Below are 21,435 nucleotides of genomic sequence, written 5' to 3' on the forward strand. Positions count from 1 at the left end.
TCCAGTGCCAAGCCCAGTCATTTTGCCCCCAGAATTTTTCGAATAATACAGCACAACATTATCGCCCTTTGCGATTAATTTTATAGCATACCATTATCGCCCTTTGCGATTAATTTCATAACTATCTGAACTTGTAGTAACTCAATTATATGTTCCAAACGCAATAAAATTATATACGATGCAATATTTTTCTTTTTTTTAAATCATTTTCTTTTCTATCTTAAAAATCGGGGTGAGCTGTAGTATTACGAGAGCCGTTACAAATGAGCGGATAATTAATCCCGCATTAGAGCCAACGTATTTAGGCGCTAATTAACCATTCTTTCGCCGCGCGCTAAACAAACTAACGCTTATTAAGACTACCAGTACACAAGTATTTAAACAACTCAGTTCGACTTATTTAAATAACACAACTTTAGGCCTGGATCTCCTCGCTTATATCCAGGATAGAAAATGTACATTGTTGAACGTAGGCGGCCTGTAAAACCACAGTTTCTTTTGATTTAAATTACTTCTGCTTTTGACAGTTGCAATGCAGATCTTTCCCCCCAAGTTCAATAAAGATGAAGCAGATTGCTTCAGGGGAAAGACAATAGAGTCTCATAAAAAGCCCCCAAGAAAACCATAATTGTTGCGGTTTTAGAAGAGGGGAAAAGCAGAAAACAGGCGCCTACAAAATCAATAATTGATGCTCTCAGCTTTTTAGATTTTTATTATTTTTTGGAGTTTCAATAATTTCTCCGTGAGATAAAAAAGAGTTAATTCTCTTGCCTTCTCGGCCAATAGGAAAATTAAGAAGCACCTCACTATGAACGTGAGTTTGTGATTCGCTCCCTATCGGCCCAAACGGAGCTGAGAGGAATTAATTGTTTCTCTCAGCGAAGTGGGACGGAATAAAATTAGAGAGACAAATAACAGAGCCAGCGACGAGCAGCAGACAACTGCTTCATTTTTCTTGCAAAATAAATTCCTAAATTTAAACAGAAATTTTAGTAAAGATTTCCAACTTAGCAAATTTTCCAACAGAACATACTTGTGAGAAATCAACTGGAAGAAGTTTTCAACGACACAATCATTTAACAACAACACAATCGAGTAACAGCTCAACCCGGTTTAATACTACTGAGTGTAAGCTTGTTCATTTAAACTATCTATTTAATTAATTGAACTTTTCAGCCCCCCAACTACTTTAAATTGAGACTTATAGCACAGACAGGTCTTAGGCATATATCTTTGCCTTCGATTTGTTATATCTTTTGTCAAGTTTGACTGGCATACATAAAGAGATCCCGTATTGTGTGATCTGTAGCAGCCCAGCCAAATTTGATAGTTCAGCTTTCTGTATCTTGATTTTGCTGCAATTATGTTGACCCATTTTATGTTCCAAACAGTGAAACGACATGAAAATGGATATGCAGCCATAACCATAGGCCCCATTAAGTTCTAAGGCGCCTAAAAAGATGCCTGCCACTATTTCACAGTGTGTTTAAGTAAAACTGACTGTCAGGTATCCGAAAATTACTTTTTTGGGTACGTAAAGTTTCTTCAGCGAAGTACGAAAGTTTTCCAAAGATGCTCGTGTTTATTTGCCTCTGTCATACGGATGTAGTTTTTAACTTTCCATTAACATCTGGAGCTAACAACACGTCATTGACGCGGATCCCCATTCGGCAAGATCTCCCCCACTATTTTGCCATTCTGAAAACAAACAAATAACACAAATTAGAGAATTACACATAAGAGATCTCAATTAACGTTGTTTGTATTTCTTTTCAACATTATCCTGACGAAGTCCTAACATTTTTGTGATGAGATAATCCTACCCATGACGTGTGAATAAAAAACGGCTGGATTAGTCTAGATCAGCTTCTGGAATTGTGTAGAAACCATGACACTAACACTTCCATTTCTAAAATTATTGTAGAATGTAAGATACCGATAAAATGTATTTTTCAAGGAAAAAAATGATCCAATAAAAATTTTTATTGAAGTTCGTGTTTGGTTCAGACAATTTAATTCGAAGCGAAATATTTCATCAAGCCTCAGTAACTCAAGGGAGAAAACGAGTTTTCATCAAGCCGAAAATGTGATGGTCTTCAGCAAACGTTTGACAATTAGCAGTTTTTGCTATTTTTTTTACTTCAGCAACGTTTATAACAATTATAGGAACAGTGAGCGTAATAATTTTGATTGCTATTCGGGTAGGAACACGATAGAAAAATCGATCACTCCAACTTAATGGCTCGAAATGTAATTGCTTTTTGCATAAAAAGAACTTCCTAAAAAATGATTTCTAATGAAAGAAATCAAGAAATTTTAAGGTTCTTACTAAAAAAAAGTTGCGGCAAGCTACAAAAGACTTCACCATTAGTTTAGATTAAATTCTGCATGCGAAAACAATCCGTTTTGGGAGAAAAATCACAAACGAATTTTTTTTGGTTTTCAGGTTGCAGCATATAAATCAATGCACCGTACGATATCTATTTGGCTATAAAATCAATGTTTTCACAAACTACTTAAAAACCTTGGCCCTCAGACATTTGGTTTCAAGGTATTTGAAAAAAATGAGAAAAATTTTGGCACGAATTTGTCAAAAAAGCGAAACACGCAGCGATACTTTTATAATCAATTCCTGTTTTCACTTCACTAATTTGTGCTTAAAATGACACTTTTCTCAGAGTACATGTTTCTACAAGATCTATGCAGAAAACTTGCTGCAAAAATTGCTGTTTTTAGTTGCGACACTGATTATTCCGGAATTAGTTGCTACTCTGATCATCTTGACTTACCCCCTCATTTATGATTTTCTAAATAATTCATTCTAATAATAAGAAGAATGATATACGATAAATAGAAAATTATTTTCAAATTTATTTTATCACTTTTTTTAAATTTTTTTAACATTTTTTTCATTATCATTAAAAATCATAACAAAAAATAATTTTTCTCAATCAAAATGAAATGCAGGCTTTCGATTTTGGGTAATTTAATTTCAATTTTTTTGCTCTAATCGACAGTGTTCTTATTGTCCATTTGAGTTTGTTCATATTTTCCAGCGGTGCCTCGTTTGTGCGTCATCAGCATAAATAAAGTTGATTCGTAAGCATTATTAGATAACAACTTTTGGCCAACCATTTATATACTCCCAAAAAAAGAAACAATGCCAGAACTGAGCCCCGAAAAGAACTACTGTGAATGGTTCTAAACCTAGACGCCGATGAAGCAATAGCAACCTGTTGTTGTCTCTCAGTTACATAGGAAGCTAAAAATCTCAAGATTGAGTGGTCAAATCAAAATATTATTTGCTTTTGGCGTTCTTCTGTGGTATGAAAACGGTAAAAGCTGATTTTATTGCTCCGAAAAACGTGTTTTCAAAAACGTCTTCTTAAAAAAAGTGGAAAAAATTTGACCACTAACGAATGGTTTTTAGATCTTTGTAGAATCCATCTGCAAGCACATTCTCCTGTTATTGCCAAAAAATCGAAATAACTGGATTTTGTTAACTATTGTCTTGTTTCTCGTCCAGTGCTCTATGCCTTCAGTACTAAAATTGGTCCTCCTAATCACAGAAATAAGCAAACTAGAAAAAAAATAAATTTGAATACAAAAGGCACTATAATGTCGCCATAGATCGCTCCATATCGTTAACCGGCCCTTAAATGAGAAAACTGGTCGCACATTGTTGCACAGGAACAAAATTAATTAAGTGTTATTAAGCAATGCGCATATATTCAAGTACTGAGTTAAATGGAATCTCAAGGGTCGCGCTCCGAGAACGACCAAGTGCGATCTGAAGCTTTGAATTGATGAACCTGTACAATGAAGTTTGAATCTTATTTACTAATGGATCTTCCATGATATCTCATGGAAACTATTTGTTAGTGAGGGAAAGAGAACACTTGAATTACGTAAGCTCGTTTATCGTTAAATAGTTTTGAATCATTCGCCCTTAAGTAATGTTTAACTGTCACTTTTCTCTTTTTCGTTGAGATTTTCGCTTTCATTTCAATCGTAAATAATAGTAGGTCGAGATGCATTTTTTTTGGGAAGTTGGCTCTGAGTTTAGCAATTGCAAGCAGTCATTTTACTCCTGATCATTGAGATACACATTTGAACTGCATATCTCATGGAAACTATTTGTTAGTGAGGGAAAGAGAACACTTGAATTACGTAAGCTCGTTTATCGTTAAATAGTTTTGAATCATTCGCCCTTAAGTAATGTTTAACTGTCACTTTTCTCTTTTTTGTTGAGATTTTTGCTTTCATTTCAATCGTAAATAATAGTAGGTCGAGATGCATATTTTTTGGGAAGTTGGCTATGAATTTAGCTATTGCAAGCAGTCATTTTACTCCTGATCATTGAAATGTTACATTTGAACTGCAACTTTACCGCTTGTTGCATAACAGTTCGATTAGCCTACCATGCAGTGGAATCGTGAAAAAGACAATTCTGACATTACATAAATTCTAACAAGGTGCCTTTCACAACATCTTCACAGCTAAAGATTGTTGTCCGGAGATTTGCTAGTTTCTTTATTACCGGATGCAAGTAATTGTCACAAAATACGTTTTCGAGGATATACTCAGAAGTGTTCCATACAATTTTGTTTGCAAAATGGTTTAGTTATCTTGGTTAAGCAAATCTTGCGATATTTTGTTCTACATCAAATGAATTTTAGGCTTTTGATTTTGGGTAAATGAATCTCAGTTTTTCTTATTTCTTCTGATTGATGGCGTTATCAATGTCCATTTGAAGCTGTCAATGATTGCAAGCGGTGCCTCATTTGTGTATCATCAGCATAAATAATGTTGAATCGTAAGAATTATTAGAAAACAACTTTTGGCAAACCATTTGTCTACTCCGAAAAAAGAAACAATTTGAGAACTGAGTCCGGAAAGGAACTACTGTGAATGGTTCTAAACCGAGACGTCGATGAAGCAATCGCTACCAGTCTCTCAGTTATATAAGAAGCTGAAAATCTCAAGATTGAGTGGTTAAACCAGAAAATTATTTATTTCCGGCGTTCTTCTGTGGGATGATAACGGTAACAGACTGACTTTTTTTGCTCCAACCGAGACGTCGATGAAGCAATCGCTACCAGTCTCTCAGTTATATAAGAAGCTGAAAATCTCAAGATTGAGTGGTTAAACCTGAAAATTATTTATTTCCGGCGTTCTTCTGTGGGATGATAACGGTAACAGACTGACTTTTTTTGCTCCAACCGAGACGTCGATGAAGCAATCGCTACCAGTCTCTCAGTTATATAAGAAGCTGAAAATCTCAAGATTGAGTGGTTAAACCAGAAAATTATTTATTTCCGGCGTTCTTCTGTGGGATGATAACGGTAACAGACTGACTTTTTTTGCTCCAAAAATATGTGTTTCCAAAAACTTGTCTTTGAAAAAAATGTTTCAAAAAAACATTTCGTCAACTAAGAATGTTTCGAAGATCATTTTAGAACCGATTTACAAGCATTTTTGCTTCTAATTGCAAAAAATCGGGAAAAGCGGGATTTTGTTGACTACTGTTTTGTTTATTGTCCAGTGCTCTATGCCTACAGTACAAAAAATGGTCCTCCTAATTACGGAAATGAGCAACATCGAAAAGGTTTTCGAATACAAAAAAAACGCTTTAATGTCGTAATGCATCGCTAGACATCGTTATCGGGCCCTGAAATGATAAAACTGGTCATTACTTGTTGCACAGGAACGAAATTAATTCAGTGTTGTTAAGCCATGCGCATATATTTGCGAGTCCTGAGTTATACTCGGAAACGCAAAGGTCTCGTTCCGAGAATGACCGATTGTGATCTGAGGCACTAAATTAATGAATCTGTACAATGAATTTTGAATCTTAGTTAACTAATGGATCTTCCATGACATCTCATAGAAGCTATTTGTTAGTGAGGGAATGAGAACAATTAAGTTACGCAAGCTTGTTTACCGTATATTTATTTGGATCTTTTCCGTTCCGACCCCCTCCCCCAAGTACTTTATACGCCCCCCAGTTACAGAGCACGTGCTATTACATAGTAATTCATCAGGTAAAAATATGGCACGTGTGTCTGGGGGTGGGGTGCAATTAATATGCACCCACTAAGCTGGGAGGGAGCACAAACGGAAAAGATCAATTTATTTAATCACTCACCCTGAAATAATGTTTAACTGTCACTTTCCTCTCTTTAGTTGACATTTTTGCTTTCATTTCATTGTTGTCATTAACCTTGTCCCGTCTCTCGTTGCCCTCTCCAGCTCCGTTTTGATGTTGTGGCCCCGTGTCGGATGGGCGGTGGCCAGGTACTGGTATGAGGAGAGGGTTCAGTTGTTTTTGAGGTGGCCGGTGGGCCGACTGGGAGTACTGGTGGAGGACTTTCTTGCGACAGTTGTCGGTTAACAGGTACTCGTACATCACTACCAGACGAGTGCGCTAAAAATGAAAATTTGGACAATAAGAGGTCTTTTCCTAGAGCTGAAAAGTTTTCAAATGAGTTTGTGGATCTATTCTGCGGCAAACATTTCATTGCCATTAGTCTTCCGGCTACTATAGCTATTCTTTGAATGCTAATTTTGTAAACTTTTTTACCTGACAAGATTCTACAGGTTCTGAAAACTTAAACCGTTGATTTGGTCAGAAAATTTTCAGAGCATTTTCAAAGCATTCATCGTACGTGTCTTCTCTCATTTTTGAAGTAGGAAATGTTGAAACTGTAGTTGTTCGTTATTCGATTCCGATCGAACTCAATGAATAGCAGATTCGCTCTCTGGCATACCTCTTTGTACCACTCATGATGCGACTGTTTGTACACGTGAAACGTCTCATAAACCATGGCCACAAGCACATTAATCAAGAGCAGGTGAGACAGGACGAAGAATATGACCCAGTAGAACTGAAACAAAATACGACTACATTTGCTGAAAATTCCGGACGTTTTTCTGGGTTTAGCCCTATTATCAGACCAACATAGGTCCCGCACGGGGGTTGAACAGGAAAGTAATAGATTCTCTGGGTAATGGTCTAGGGTATGACCTGATAATAGGGCAAAATCTGGTCGGTGTGATAGTAAAGTAAAATCTGGCTTGATATCAAATCAAATATCTGAAAGATCAGATCTTTGATAATAGGCAAAAAGTCAATAAAGACGTCCCGACAATAAAAGGCAATTTGTCGAAAAACCGACTCGTCTTGGGTATCATCAACAAAACTTTGTCAAACCAATATTTCATTATTATTTTCCCTTTCTGCTGGATCACTCAATTTGTCACATTTTTTATTGATATCGGATCTCGCTTTTGTTAAAAAATCAAGCCGAAATTTGATTATTTCTTATTACTATATCGTGTTAATATTACTAAAAACTACCACTGTTGAAAATTGAGCATAAACTAAAAATTTTTTTAAAGATTTCATTCTTTTTCAGTAGGAATTAAGACTTGTTGACATTGTGATCTGAATGTTCTGAAAACTGGCGCATATTTGAACTTTAAATGATATGAAAAAAAAATTTAAAAAAACTCAACCAAACCTTTCAAAAAAAATTATGAAAAATTTTGAGAAACCTGCGGTGAAGCCTCTATTGCTCGCAAACGGAAAACTTTCCTGATTTCTAACTATGATTAATTTTGCGCAAAACAATTTAATGGAAAGAAAATTGTTCATATTTTGCGACCTCAGGTTTTAAGACCATTCATTTTTCTTCACTTGTTTCAAATCATCAAGTCGGTTGTGTAAATGTGCCATTTAATCACGAATGAACAATACGTCTAAGGCATTTAGATTATTACAATTACCAAATAGCTGACAAAAACTTCAATTTACCAGAAATTTTTTGCAGAAATCAAACAAACATGCTGCAATTAACGAAGTTTTGTTTGTTATCCTGAAAACATTTGAAAATTTATTCAGTTTTCAGAACTCCTCAAAATAGACAAACCACTCTGTTCGTAAAAGACGTTTGTTTTCTTTTGAAATGAAAATAAAAGGAAAAGTTTTCTGGTACAAATCAACGTATTCACAGTTAATTTGCGTCCCAAATTTAATTAAAGAGCTTGTTTTTTAAACAGAGCATTGGCAAATGAAAGTAAATTTCAAGTTTATATGTTTCTGCCAATGCACTATTTGGAAGGATTGTTGATGATCCTCTCAAGAGCTGGACTGTCGAGACTAAACAATTTCAATGATTTTGTTTATTAGATTTGATTAAAATTTGAGTATAATAGTTGGCATCATTGAAACGTAAGTGCAGTACAATCCTATTTCTAAGCAGTATTATTGTATTCGGGGCGCTGAACAACCCGGGCAAGTTGGTCCATAAACCCACTGAGGGCCATGGGCATTTCAAATATCTATCAAAAAACCGTAATTATTCCACGAAAGAGCTATAACTTTGGCAAAAAAAATTTGAATTGCTCAAATCACTAACACCTTTGACGCCAAAATTTATTTTCTTTTCTTTAATTTTGGCTGTCAAGCCTAGGCCCTAGTCCCTTGCTATGCCATTGAACATACAAATATGGTAAAAAAACATCAATGAAACTTGACATAACTTGTCAAATATCTATGATCTATCGTTGAAATTCACTGGGACTCCATCAAGGGACATTCAGCACTAAATGTTCAACAAAAATTCAAGCACATCAATTAGGACACATTTAGGTGAGATGAATTTTTTGCTGTAGTTTTGAAAATCAAAATTAAAAAGCTTGATTCAATAAGGATTCATGATTAAAAGCGTTTTTGGCAGAACGTGATTGAAATGTTTCAAGCGGAAAATAAGGGACACTTGTGCTATTTCATTTTAGGTTAGTGGCTGGCCTAGATGGCGCAAAAAAAGAGTTGAGTTGAGGAGTGAACCCAGGTCTCTAGGTTGGACGGCAGGCGCGTATCTCACTTGGCTATATCGCAAGTTAAGCGGTGGGAATTTATACATTTAAGACTGTTTTTGACTTAAGTTCTGCAATACTGTGTTCTTAACGAAGCGTTCCCACTGTGCCTTTTTTGGATTTTGCTCTTTGATGTATGTTTGCCTTTGATTTATGGAGTTGCTCTTTCACCATATCTTTTCAAGAATACTTTTCCTCATATAAACTGCTGCTAGGGATATTCTAGTTCTTTCATCTTGACAACAGGAATGTGTATTTATATATATATATATATATATATATATATATATATATACATATAAACATATGAATATATATATTTATATATATATAAATATAAATATATATATATATATATATATATATATATATATATATATATGTGTGTGTGTGTGTATGTATGTATGTGTTAGCGAGAGAGAGAGTATGCGAGTCAGGGTGGGAGGTGGGGTGATTAGTGCCAAATAAAGGCTAGCGGATGAATCAAATGCTCGAATTGAAAATGGTAATTGCATTTTTTGTGCTCCGTTTTCCAAATAATTTGTGTTTGTGTCTGGCAAGTATTAAATACCTGCAAAAATGACCGGATTTATTGTTTGCCTAATTTGCTGTTTTCACAGACAACGAACCAAGAATGTTGAACGCGTCGTGCGCAACAGCTACTTTACAAAAAAACTTTGATAAATCAATCCAGAGCGCAATAATCAGATCACTATAGCAACAAATCACCTAAAAATGCCGATTGGGATTGTTGTGCCGGCCTCGGAAATCATGGATAAGAACAACGAACTCAAATTTTTTTTCCGGCAAAAACAGTTGTTCATTAACTTCAATTCATTCGCATTGACCTTATTGGTATGAAAGTTGACAATATGACGTGCTGACTTCTCACTAATATCAAAGCCAAAAATAAAAATAAGTAGTTGAACAAGTAAAGTGGGAGTCAAGTCCTGGCTGTAGAACCGGCGCCGAAGCAGATGCCCATATGTCTAGTTCTGGAGTGCGCAAAAGTGAAAGTACAAGGGAAAGATCATGCTAATATAGCTACAACTGGAGGAGTGGCAAAAAAGGTGGTGTCGTTGTTTGAACAAGTGACTACTGTATGCGGCCAGAAAACGAGACCCTGCAACAAAGCATATAAAACAGAGTGGTTCAGGTGGCAATCCATTTTTTTAAAGAATTGGGCTGTCCGGGATGGAAACAGCGGAGAGTGCCCAGGGCTGAGAGCTAAGCAGTCAACGGGTATCCAAGAAGTTAAAAGTGATCCAAGAGAAAGGCTGTCGGTCACCTGCAAAAACCTGTTAAAAAGTTTTTTGGTAGAAGAAATGGAGTGAATACAGGCCAAAACTAGTGCATTGTCAGATGAAGGCAAAACAAAATAATAATCGAAATCTGCAGAAGAAGAAAAAAGTCAAGAGAGCAGCGATGTCAAAGGAGAAAAAGTTGTTGTTGCTGGCTATCAAAATTGAGAATTCAAAACAATGGTAATATATCAACCTCTGATACCCATGTTCTATCTGATACAATTATCGTTTTGATATTGGCATGACTTTTAATTGAGTTATAAACTTCTGTTTGTGTTCATATAGAAAATAATTTGTGGTGAATTGAGCGATTGCTTGCTTTCTTATTACTGCGAAAACCCTGAAAACTGTAATTTAATTAAGTAGGAAAACAAGTTACAGAAAAGATGAAGCGATGAAAAGTGGAAATGTACGGTATTCACTGGAAGTGCACTAGTGTTAGTCAAAAAACTCTTATAATGGCTAACGTTAAAAGCATTGTTTGCTTGAACTTATTGATTTTTTCTTGGATGCCTTTTTGATTAACGTTATACAATAAACAATGTCAAGAAGAATACTGAAATGAAAATAGCTGTCACGGATTCTCTAGAAAGCTTAGTTTGGACTTACGATGAATCTCGATTGCAAAATTATTTGCTGCATAAATCTGAGCATAGTTTTGAGTGATATCTTTCCGTTTTTCACCTTTGACAATTGTTTAATGAGAAATTCGACTTTTCGATTGATCAGATAAACTTTAGATCTTCTAAACTCAAATGTCTCTAAAGATGGTCTGGAAATTATTTGCAGTTGATGCCCTTTTCACCACAGTGGAAATTCGAATATTTGTTTTAGTTAAAATGGTTACCATGGGATGATAAAAAGCTTCTTAGTTGCTTCACAATTCTGATAACTCTTACAGCAAAGGATTATTTGACGGTTGAACTTCGAACGCAGAGTATTTTTTACTGTCGTCCACATGAGCTTAAGAAGATATTATGCTTACTAATTTTCTTAAAATCAAGACAGAAATTTGACGCTTCCGTTTCCAGATTTTCTCTAACATTTTTAGGTTTATGCAATAAAATACTAGTGACAAAATTGGTATAAATAATTAAATTCTGAGAACTGTCAACCGTATGGACATCCAAAAAAGAAACCAAAATAGATTCTATGTGTCAAAAGCTTATCTGTTCTTTGCTTCTCTTCCCTCTTAGCAATTTTTCAAGTATTGTACTTATTTTATTCAATGAATTAGGCATCAGAATTGATCGTCAAAGAAATCATTAAAAGTTTTAAAGAACTTAACGCTTTTACTTCCATTGTTCATACACAGTATTAGGATTTGCGAGAAAAGATGCAGTGATACTGAGAAGATCATGATGTCAAGAGTATTTAGTGAGGACAATGAATAATTGTGAAATGAAAAAAAATTCTTTCCGTATGCACTGTTCAAAAGACACCAATAATACTGACGACAACTAAAAATTGTAACATGTATCAATGCCACTGCCTCCAAAAATTTTTTTGATGGTCTGGTATCTTTTTCAGCTTTATGGAACTTTTGAAACTTAATTGATTGATAACGATACAATGCTTTGCCCGCTTATTTATTATTGTTGACAAGGCTATGCTTCATTTTTGTCTGAACATTGTCAAAACATTTTAGGCAGAGATATATAGGGTGCTCAAAATTTTTCTGTTTGTTGCAATCTTTTGAATTTTTATTTTTAATTGCATTGGAATGATACGTATAGCATTTAGAAGACTTTTCTGGCCTGCTAGTTTCGTATTTATTATCTACAATAAAAATTGCGATCCACATGTAAGTATATCACCTGAGTGAAGACAGGATAGGGGCTTTCCTTGATTGAGTCGTAGATGCTCTGAAACAACTCAAAAACGTTACTGCTAAAATTTCGTTTACGTAGTATTAACAAAAAAACTGTTCACCTATTTTCCATAATTATTTTCATACCATTCTGTTATTAATGACGTTTAATTAAGTTTAATTCACCTAATTTTTTTCAACCAAATTTGCTCAATTTCAGGGGGGTGTAGCCTGTCAAAGCATTAGTGCGGTACGAATTTCATGACAGAAAGTTCTATTAACAAGTTATAAGCTTTTAGCAGAAGTGATTAGCAGTGTTGGAAAAGTTTTGTCCATCGAAACAAGAATCAGTCGTTATCTGTTAATTGTTGATTTTTACAAAAAAAACAACATTTTGTAGCACAGTGAAAATTTGCATTCCGTTGGCCCACCAATTTCCTATCTGAATTTACTAATCTGACAACTTAACTAACTGGAGTGACTTCCCCCATGACCATGCAGAAGCTCAAGTAGATTGTGAGAAAGAAATTGTTGAAAGGAGACTCGTCCTCTGAACTCTTGAATATCACAATACTGCTCAGAGAAAATGCAGTCAATAACACTATGAGCATAATTGCAAAGCGTCTCAAGTCGTCTGACACTGCTCTGTACATTACTGTTATCAGAGGACCCAGGCACTTGGTACTCCTGTTTAATGACAACACAGCAAACAGATTGTTTGTTTAAAGCCAAAGATAAACCCACTAAGCCCAATTTTTTAAAGTTTACATTGACACTGCATTTTCAAGATTGAAAACTAAAATTTAGTACAGTTATATATGAGCAAATATTTTTTTTCAAAAAATAGCCCCAAATTTTAAAATCAAAGCAATAAGTGCCTTGAAATGATGTCAACCGAAGTTTTCATTTTTTTGTAAACAAAAATTTTCATAAACGATGCATCGATGAACAGAGTAGTAGTGAAAATGCCTGGTTACAATACAAATGAAATGCCTGGCCTTTTTTAGGTATCCTTTTCGAAAACTTGTAAAATTTCTCGAAATTTTTGTTTCTCGAGGTTGGCAAAGACTTGAAATTTTTTCGAGAGTTTGGTGTTGTGAGAGTGGTGGAACTTGTAAAATTTTTAGAAAAATAATTTGGTGGGGTGAATGAGTGAAACTTGTAAAATTTTTCGAAAATTTTTCGAAAATTTTGCGAAAATTTTGTTTTTCGTGGTTGACAAAGATTTGTAATTTTTTGAAAAATTGGTGTTGTGAGAGTGTTGGAACTTGTAAAATTTTTGGAAAAAAGTTGGTGTGGCCAATGAGTGAAACTTGTAAAATTTTTCGAAAGTTTTGAATTTTTTTTAAAATTCTGAATCCTTTTTCTAGTCTAATGAGACTAATGAAGGACTGAAAAGCGAAAGTGACTAACCTGATGGAATACTGAGGTGAGGGATGAAAAAAGATAGTTTAAAATTGGTAAGTTTCTGTTCCAATGTAAGAAATTTTATAGTTTTGCGAGTCTGAGACCGCACAAGTGGTATTAATTTTATGGGTTTTATTGCCCATATGTTTGAATTAACAAGCAAGTGCGAAGTATTGAAATTGGAAGTTTGTTGAATTTCAAGCCTGGAGAGAAGTTTCAAGTACAGTTTCGAACTGAAATAGCGCATGAGAAAGAATGGGGGACAAAATATCGTGAAAATTGACTGAAAAATTGAAGAAATTGGGGTTTAAAATTTGTCTGAAAATTGGTTAAGAAAGTGATTTTATCGCTTTATTACTGTGTCGGGAAATGCTTGATGTGGGGGTCAATTGAAATTTGGTGAAATTACGGGTTGAAAATAGTTTGAATGGAGCGCGTAAGGTGTATTTTTAAAGCCATTTTGCGTCAAAAACAGATCAAAATTTTGAAAAAAAGTGCAAAAATTGTTGTTTTTTGGTAGTAAAAAGTTAAAAAAAATTGTTTTTCGCCGCCAATAAGCATTTTTATACAATTAAAAAAACTGTTAAAAATTGGTGAGAGAAATACTGTCAAGGAATCGGGTTTATATTAAATATTATTTAATGATAACTGTAACTACATTTTTTGTATTTTTTGATGAAAAAAGGCCAAAAATGTGCAGAAATTTTTAATTTCTGAGGTAAGAATGTAGAATAAAATGTTGTATGCTAGTTATAAGGGAGTGGGCAACAAATTTTTATAATGTGAAAGTTTGCTCGAACAGTTAATAATGAGTTATTGGGTGTTGTTTGCATGTTACTTTTTGATAAATTTTTGTTATTTTTCGGCATTTTTTGACCAAAAAGTGAAAGAATTGATGTTTCTTGGCCGTAGAATTTATAATAAAGTAATGTTTCTTAGCTGAAATGCAATTTGCAATGAAATTTTGTCATTTTAACGACTTGGCGAAATAAATAATACTGATTAACTGGGTGCTCATTATTTGTTTTTTTTTGTTATTTTTTATGTTTTTATTTAAAGCAATCACTATTTTGCGAACCAAATGTTCTAGGAGAACGGTCGGCTAAAATAGCTGATCTCCAATTGTACAGTATTCAGTGTACAAGGTCATTTCAATCATTTGAGCTAAAATTGTGGATAAAAAAGTGTGAGAGATTAAGAACAAAAAGGCATGATTTGGGCAATTTTGGCGGTGATTAACACATTTATATATCTATGAAGACTTCTTTGAAGTGTTCATGTATGACTTCACTACATGGTTGACAAAATTTGAGTGTGGCAACCATAAAACTTGGCTGAGTTTGAGTTTGAGTTCTATTTTTATCTTATCTCTTCAATCGACCTTGTAAAGCCAAAGTGAGGAAAAGTGGTCTTAAATAGTTTTATTGGTATTGCATTTTTTTCTGCAATTCAATTCAAAGCAAGCCGCATTTTTTAAATTCCTCTTACAGCGTGTTGATACCATTAAGAGTGTATTTCTTGTCCACAACGGAAAAAAATTATGACTGAAAAATTTTCCTTTCACGATAATAGTGACTTTTACCACGAAATTTCGTGCTCTGGCAAACGAATTGTTGTTGCTTCAGTGAAAACATACGAAACAACGGGAACATATATTACTCTACAACTCTTCAAAAAAGATTCCGAGAAATTTCGTTTTAACCAAAGAATAACTCTCTCAGCTGCTGAATTCGATCTTCTCGGCCAGAAATTACAAACGATTCAAGATCTATCGTCTCGAGGAACTGCAAAGAAAACCAAACGAAGGCAAAGATCTCTTTGTGAAAGTGAGATCGAAGAAAGACCTCAGTGTGAAAGTGGAAGAGCAAAAAAAGCACGACAAAAAACAACAAATAAAGCATGTGAAAGTGACAAAGAAAATTAATTAGCAAAATGGTGGAGGCAATGGTTGAGCGCACACCGGAATATTTTTGCCAGTATTCCAAACAATATCGTTACTTTATATGTCGAAGTGAGCCTATATTTGACCATACAGTAACAAAGAACTTTGTCTACAGCTTGCATATGAATGACATTATCATGTTATTTGCTCCAATGATGAACTTCCTAATTCTTTCAAGTCTACAGCATCCAAACCATTCATTATACCTTGTGTTTTTACTTGTTTTAAACTACTTATTAAAACTAACTTAACAAATACAGTTTTTCGTGGAGAAATAATGAACAAAATTGACGAAGCGGTGAAATTTAACGAGCAACACCAATTGAACTTTGCAAACTCTAAGAGAAAATTACCTAATGTTGATTATGTTTTTACTAATAGTGTTCAAACTCAAACTGACTTTTTGCCTACTTGTACAATTGATAGATTCTATAGTATTTATAATGTTGGTCTGTACGGTGAGCTTTCAAAAATACTTGATATATTAAATAGTGGCTATGGTTGTTTGAATGTTGACAATAGTTTGATTTTGATAAATTTTAATATGGAATCGAAATCTTCGAATTAATATTTGTGTTCTTTGTTGTTTTTGAAGAAAAATTTGAGCAAAAAAAATAATTAGAAATTTTAGAGCATATGATTAGCAAAGCGTGTTAAATCATTATCGTTCATATTCAACAATAAAGGATATTCGTAATCAAACATCACATGCGCAATATAAATACAAAAAAGTCCACATAGTTGTGAGTTTTGATTTTGAATTGGCTTAATTTTGAGTACTTGAGTTACTTCATTGTAAAACTGTATCAGACGGGAATACAATATTTGGTAGTTCATCCAATGACTTCATCCAATGACTTCATCCAATGAAATAATCATCCAATGACTTCCTTCATATTGCGCTGGTGAAGCATTAACTATAATAAAATCTTCTCTTGTTAGCTTTGGGAAAATGTCCGCTGCAAAAACTCCGTAAAAACAATATTTCAAATGAATACATTTTCCCAACAAATAGCGTATTTCATCACTATCCATCGGCGGGGTAGGTGATAATTGAGTTTTTTGTCACCTTTTGTTCTGAATTAACATAAAACGTTGAGCTTCTTTCGCCCAGAAAAAAAAATTCGACGTCGGGCGCCAATGCTCCGTCAAATGTAAGTTGAACCGAAATTGAGCAATTTGTAAGTTTTGGATGAATGAAATCATGAGAAGCCTCTTGCGTTGAAGTTAATTCAAAAGCTAGAATAAAGTGATTGGGATAATTTTCCAGAATTATGCCATGCCCACCTTTGTCAAGAAAATCCAGGGCTTCCAGAGTATTGAAGTAAAAGCGGTGGTTAAAAGTTGTTGAGACCGGAGTTCCAACAATAGGTTGACCATTTCTATAAACAACAATATAGCTCAAATTGAATTTCTGGTAGTGAAAAGGATTAGTGCGATTAGTTCCAAGGTATGCTTGATTTGTTGCCATCGCAATTATCATACGTCGTACAGGTTCTTTTGAGAAAATACCCTCATGGCTCCAACTTCTTATTCCAGTTGTAGCCAAAAATGTTCGTGGTAATACTTCTGTATAGCGATACACGGCATGTGTTTTTAGTAGAGTTTTCTCAGTTGACGTCAAAACTTGATCCGCTATTGTTATTTTTCTAACGTAGAGAATAGCTTCAATTATTCTAACTTTGTAATGTTTGTTTGACTCTGAAATTACAAAATCATTTGTAGATCTTCTAAATGAAATTCGCAGAGTAACACCACTAAGTAAGTGTTTATCACAAGTTAAAATATCCTTCGCCGGCTTTCCAATGAAATAGTTTTCCTGGGAATTAGCAACAAGAGCTTTTCTGGCCGCCACGTCGTCCGCGCGGCCGTCAGTGCCATCAATTTTTTGCTGGCTCATCCTTGTAATATTATCCCTGAAAAACTAGCCATGTGTTTTTTGCAGTTTTTCCTGAAGAAAATTCCGTTTCAATGAATGCTTTGTGCGCATAGTTTCCGTTTGTGTTGAACATTTTAACACCGTTAGCAGATACAGTGCATACTGAAAATAAAGAATGTAATGCGTTGTTGCTAAGGATGGCGCGTCTGTATTTGTAGCATCAGTTCCTGTCCTTAAATCGCCGTCATTGTTGCGGGAGATTTGGCATTTAATTTCAAGGAGAAGTTTATGTAAATCTATGAAATTGTTCCTATCGCCCAAAACTTCATACTCAAGCATTGGACCGTCCGGGGAATATGATGGTCCGACTTTTTGAGTAAAAGCATTGTCAAAAGTAATAAGTAGAGGCTGTTTTTCAAACAATTCAAGTGTGGTGTGTGTTGCCTCTGCGGGCAGTAAATTAGTAATCATTTTGAACTTTAGAAAAAAAATTTGACCAACTTCTCGTCAAAGGCTTCTTCTTACGAATGCCCCTTTTTGGTTTTTCACCGTTAGTTTTTAATTTACGCATTCTTCCTGTTTTTGATCCGCCCACTTGTTTTCTTACAGTTTTTTGCACAGTCGATTTTATTGCTTGTTTTGGAGACTTTTTCTTTGTAACAACCTCTACCAGCTCAGGAGCTGCTTGAACAATTAATTCACGTCCAATCTTTTTGGCTACAGGCCAAAGAAACTTTCTTGCAATCGGTAATGCGGCTCTGCCAATACCTGCCGCTAAAGCCCCAAAACCACTTCCTCGTTGGCGATAGTGTACTGAAAAGTATGGTGATCCCTGTTGCTGTTGATAGTAGGCTTCCATTTAATCGAATTTTTTAAAATTTAATGTCAAAATAACTTTTCCTGTTCCAGCGAATGGAACTAATTGTCCGGTTTCTGTCCGCAATTGAATTTCAATTGACTGAAAATTTTTTGATAGTAATTTTTGTATTCCAAGTTACTGAAAACAATTCTGTTTGTTGGCTCTATTTCGCAGGGGCTACCGTTTTTCAAGCGTTGTTTTGAATCAATGACTCGCATAAGAGGCGCCTTAGTATCACCTACGTATTGATACTCAATTATGTTAACATAAAAAAAATCAGTTGCTTCCCTGCAGACAAATCAAAAAGATAATCACCAACAAAAGTCTTTTCTTCATCATCTGCCGTGGCCAGATTTTCAAAAGTTTCCAACATCTTGTATCCAATATGATAACCAGACCCATCATGAATACCGTTGAAACCTAGGATACTTGGAATTTCGTTATCCGGAAAAGTAATTCCTTCGTTTTTACCGAAAAAGAGGAACAAAAACCCATTGATTTTGTTAAAATGATAGGCAAAATGAGGCAATCCGCTAGCTGTTTTTAGAGATCTCAAAAGACGGTCACGGTTTTCATAGGAACCAATTCCAATGACAGCTCGTTCTCCTCCGTATGGTCTGGAGACTGCATCAAATGGAATACTTTTCTCATAAAACTTAAGGCCTTCAGAAGAAAATATCTTCAGATCACTTTTGTTCACTTGATTTATTTTTGCCGGGAAGATAATTTCACTTAAAGCAACTCGCCAATTCCCCTCCAAATTAATTTCTTCATTAAAATAATTTTTGAATGAGGACAAGGTGTTTTGAGGGAAAATATTCATAGAGGCTGACGAAACTAAGTGAACCGTGAATGCATTCATGTTGTGTTATTTCACTACTATTGTCTCTAACCTTGACCAACTTTAACTCGTAAAATTTTGCTTTGACTGGCTCTTGGGTTGCGTTAATGAGACTATAAGTAGGGGGATTTTTTGTAGGTATATCGTAAATCTCGAAGACTTCGTTGGTAAATGTTTGCTTGTATCCTTTTCTAAAAGGAAGATCCGCTTTTGATATTCCCACAAAGTCCCCAACGTAAAACTTTGGTCGACGAACTAGTTTTGCTTATGAATAAAACATTAATGATATCAAGTAAGGAACGTCTTTCTTTGTAACTTTATTGGGCGCCATTCTTGTTACTCTGTTGACTCTAGAGTTAATGGTTTGTACAAAGCTCTGCAATTGATTAATATACGAGTATGTCCATTTATCCTCTAAATACTTGTATATCAGATTCGTGACCCATCGTATATTTCTTTCAGCAAATGCTGATTTTTTCTTGCTGAAAGTTTTATAAACTTCAATTTCATTTTTCTGACAAAGAGTGCTGAAGGAGCCCTTAAATTCTGTACCAGCATCTACCCACACTTTTTTAGATCGCTTGCTCTTTATCATTTTCTTAAACGCATCTGCTGTTGTTGTGGCGTATTTTGATTTCAGGGGTTCGACTCGTAGATAACTTGAGAGACAGTCCACCGCAATCAATAAATATTTTACATCTTTGTTCTCTTTTGCTAATTTATCCACTTAAGCCAAGCCTAGCGACCAAATCTCATTTATGTCGTAAGCAATAACTTTCAGTGTTGGAAATCTTTTTCTATATTTCTTATGCTTTGTGTGGGCCTTTTTACCCTCTAGAAACAAATTCATTATACTTGGTTTCAATTTTGTGCTTTTTTGTAGATTTTTTATGCTTCCGTATGCTGCGGGACCTTTCGTATATTTTAACTCAAGCATTTTTCTCTCATTCGTCGAAAAACTCCCAGTCCTTCTCTTGTTGAGTTCTGTCTTCCTTTGAGGTTTCGAACCCACTTCCGGTGTCTGAGGATTCCTCTGTAAGTAATTGGCTGGCTTCTTTGAGCTTGATTCTTTTTGGCGCAAAAGTTTTCTTTTTGTTTTTTTGTTTGGTAACTCTTTGAGTTCTTTTCTGGATCGCAATTTTAGCATTACTGTTGATCAACAAGTCTTCTTTTATGTTTAAAGCCTCTAGAATATTGAAATAATCTGGATTATTTATTTTTTCATTGGTTGCTGCAAATCATAGAGAAAATTGGGAACATTTATTGCTGTCGCTGTTCCGTCAACAATGAAATTCTCTTTTTCGTCTATAACAACGTTTTTTGACTCTTTAATTAGATTAACTATTTTTTCCGTCCTGGGAAATTTCGGCGGCGCTAGCATGTTGAGATTTTGAAGAAATTTGTCTGCATGTACTTTTGACAACTCAGTAGGATCAGTCGTTTCCCTTGTATTCAAAATTTCTTGGTTCTCTTTGTCATGGTTTTCATTTGGTCGCATACGGTGCAAAAACGAAAATTGAGCACCTCTATGCTGAACTCTGGGATCATTTAGAATTTGTGAGGAATATGGTTGCTCCTTCATAAACTGATTTTTGGGAATCAAAATAAACTCTTCAGCAGTTGTCAATGCTTAACTCAAATGGATGAAACAAAATTTAATAATGAGTTGAATCAGTTCGAAACCGATTTTTTCTCGAGAACGCCTTCAAATATGCGTCTGTAATTTTCTAAGTCTCTTACTTTCACTCTAACATGGCCCAGTAAAACATTGTGAAGACATTCACACAAAACAAGTATAGCATCACTATCACAAATATGCAAATATTTCTTTAACTGTTTTGGCTGCAAATGCACCATTTGCTTCAGTATAGATAGTTTTTTCCCTTTCATTGTTTAGAGGAGTTGTTTCTGCTTTATCAGATGGAAGATAGAAAACTGAAGGACCTGGCTCAGTAATGTTTGAACAGCATCGTAAACAATCAGAAGTCTTTGGATCAAGATCGATAAGCAAATGCCCAAACGGTTCTTTCGTTGCCAATTGATAGCAATGTTTTAAAAATTTAACAAGGTTCAACTGTTTACCTAAAAATTCGACTTGTTGAATATCACGGGCGGATTTGAACAAAATGTTGTGTGTCGTGGTCAAGTCTATTGTACGAGACCACTTGCTCTGTTGATAAAGGTTGTGCTTTATATAAATAACATTAATGTTTTTGTGACGCCCTGCAGTGGCCAATTTAACAAATTCTTTGTCATTGTAAATTTCTTTGCACGAGTCGTCTATTATCAGAAGACAGTTTGCAAGGCTATTCAAAAATTCTAAATTGGCATACTTTTTAATCGTAACACTAAGTGTTTTCTCCATTTTGATGTATATTTGTTGCATTTCTCTGTATAAAAAATGATGTTGTTAAATTTTGGGTAAAATGTGTTTGCAATCAACATTTTAAAAATTAACTCTGTTTTGCCACAACCTGAAGGCCCTACAACGGCCATGAAGACTCTATCTTGCG

General features: G+C 34.8%; 1 protein-coding gene across 4 annotated transcripts in view; it reads right to left on the reverse strand.

Moving 5' to 3' along the window:
- Window positions 1–1,450: 1,450 nt before the first annotated feature.
- Window positions 1,451–21,435, reverse strand: part of LOC142344030 (transient receptor potential cation channel subfamily V member 6-like) — a 64,082-nt gene continuing 44,097 nt past the window's right edge. For 2 of the 4 annotated variants that reach the window (XM_075395485.1, XM_075395484.1), the window contains exons 13-17: window positions 12,468–12,681; window positions 12,002–12,049; window positions 6,669–6,887; window positions 6,149–6,427; window positions 1,451–1,698 (exon numbers count right to left, since the gene is read on the reverse strand). In XM_075395485.1, the coding sequence (XP_075251600.1) occupies window positions 1,648–1,698; window positions 6,149–6,427; window positions 6,669–6,887; window positions 12,002–12,049; window positions 12,468–12,681 (811 nt within the window). In that variant the 3' untranslated portion in view covers window positions 1,451–1,647. The remainder of the gene's footprint in view (window positions 1,699–6,148; window positions 6,428–6,668; window positions 6,888–12,001; window positions 12,050–12,467; window positions 12,682–21,435) is intronic. The other 2 variants (XM_075395487.1, XM_075395486.1) reach the window with 1 other exon arrangement.

Source organism: Convolutriloba macropyga, chromosome 8 (genome assembly GCF_964194025.1).
Source record: "Convolutriloba macropyga chromosome 8, txConMacr16.3, whole genome shotgun sequence".
Classification (NCBI taxonomy): Eukaryota; Metazoa; Xenacoelomorpha; order Acoela; family Convolutidae; genus Convolutriloba; species Convolutriloba macropyga.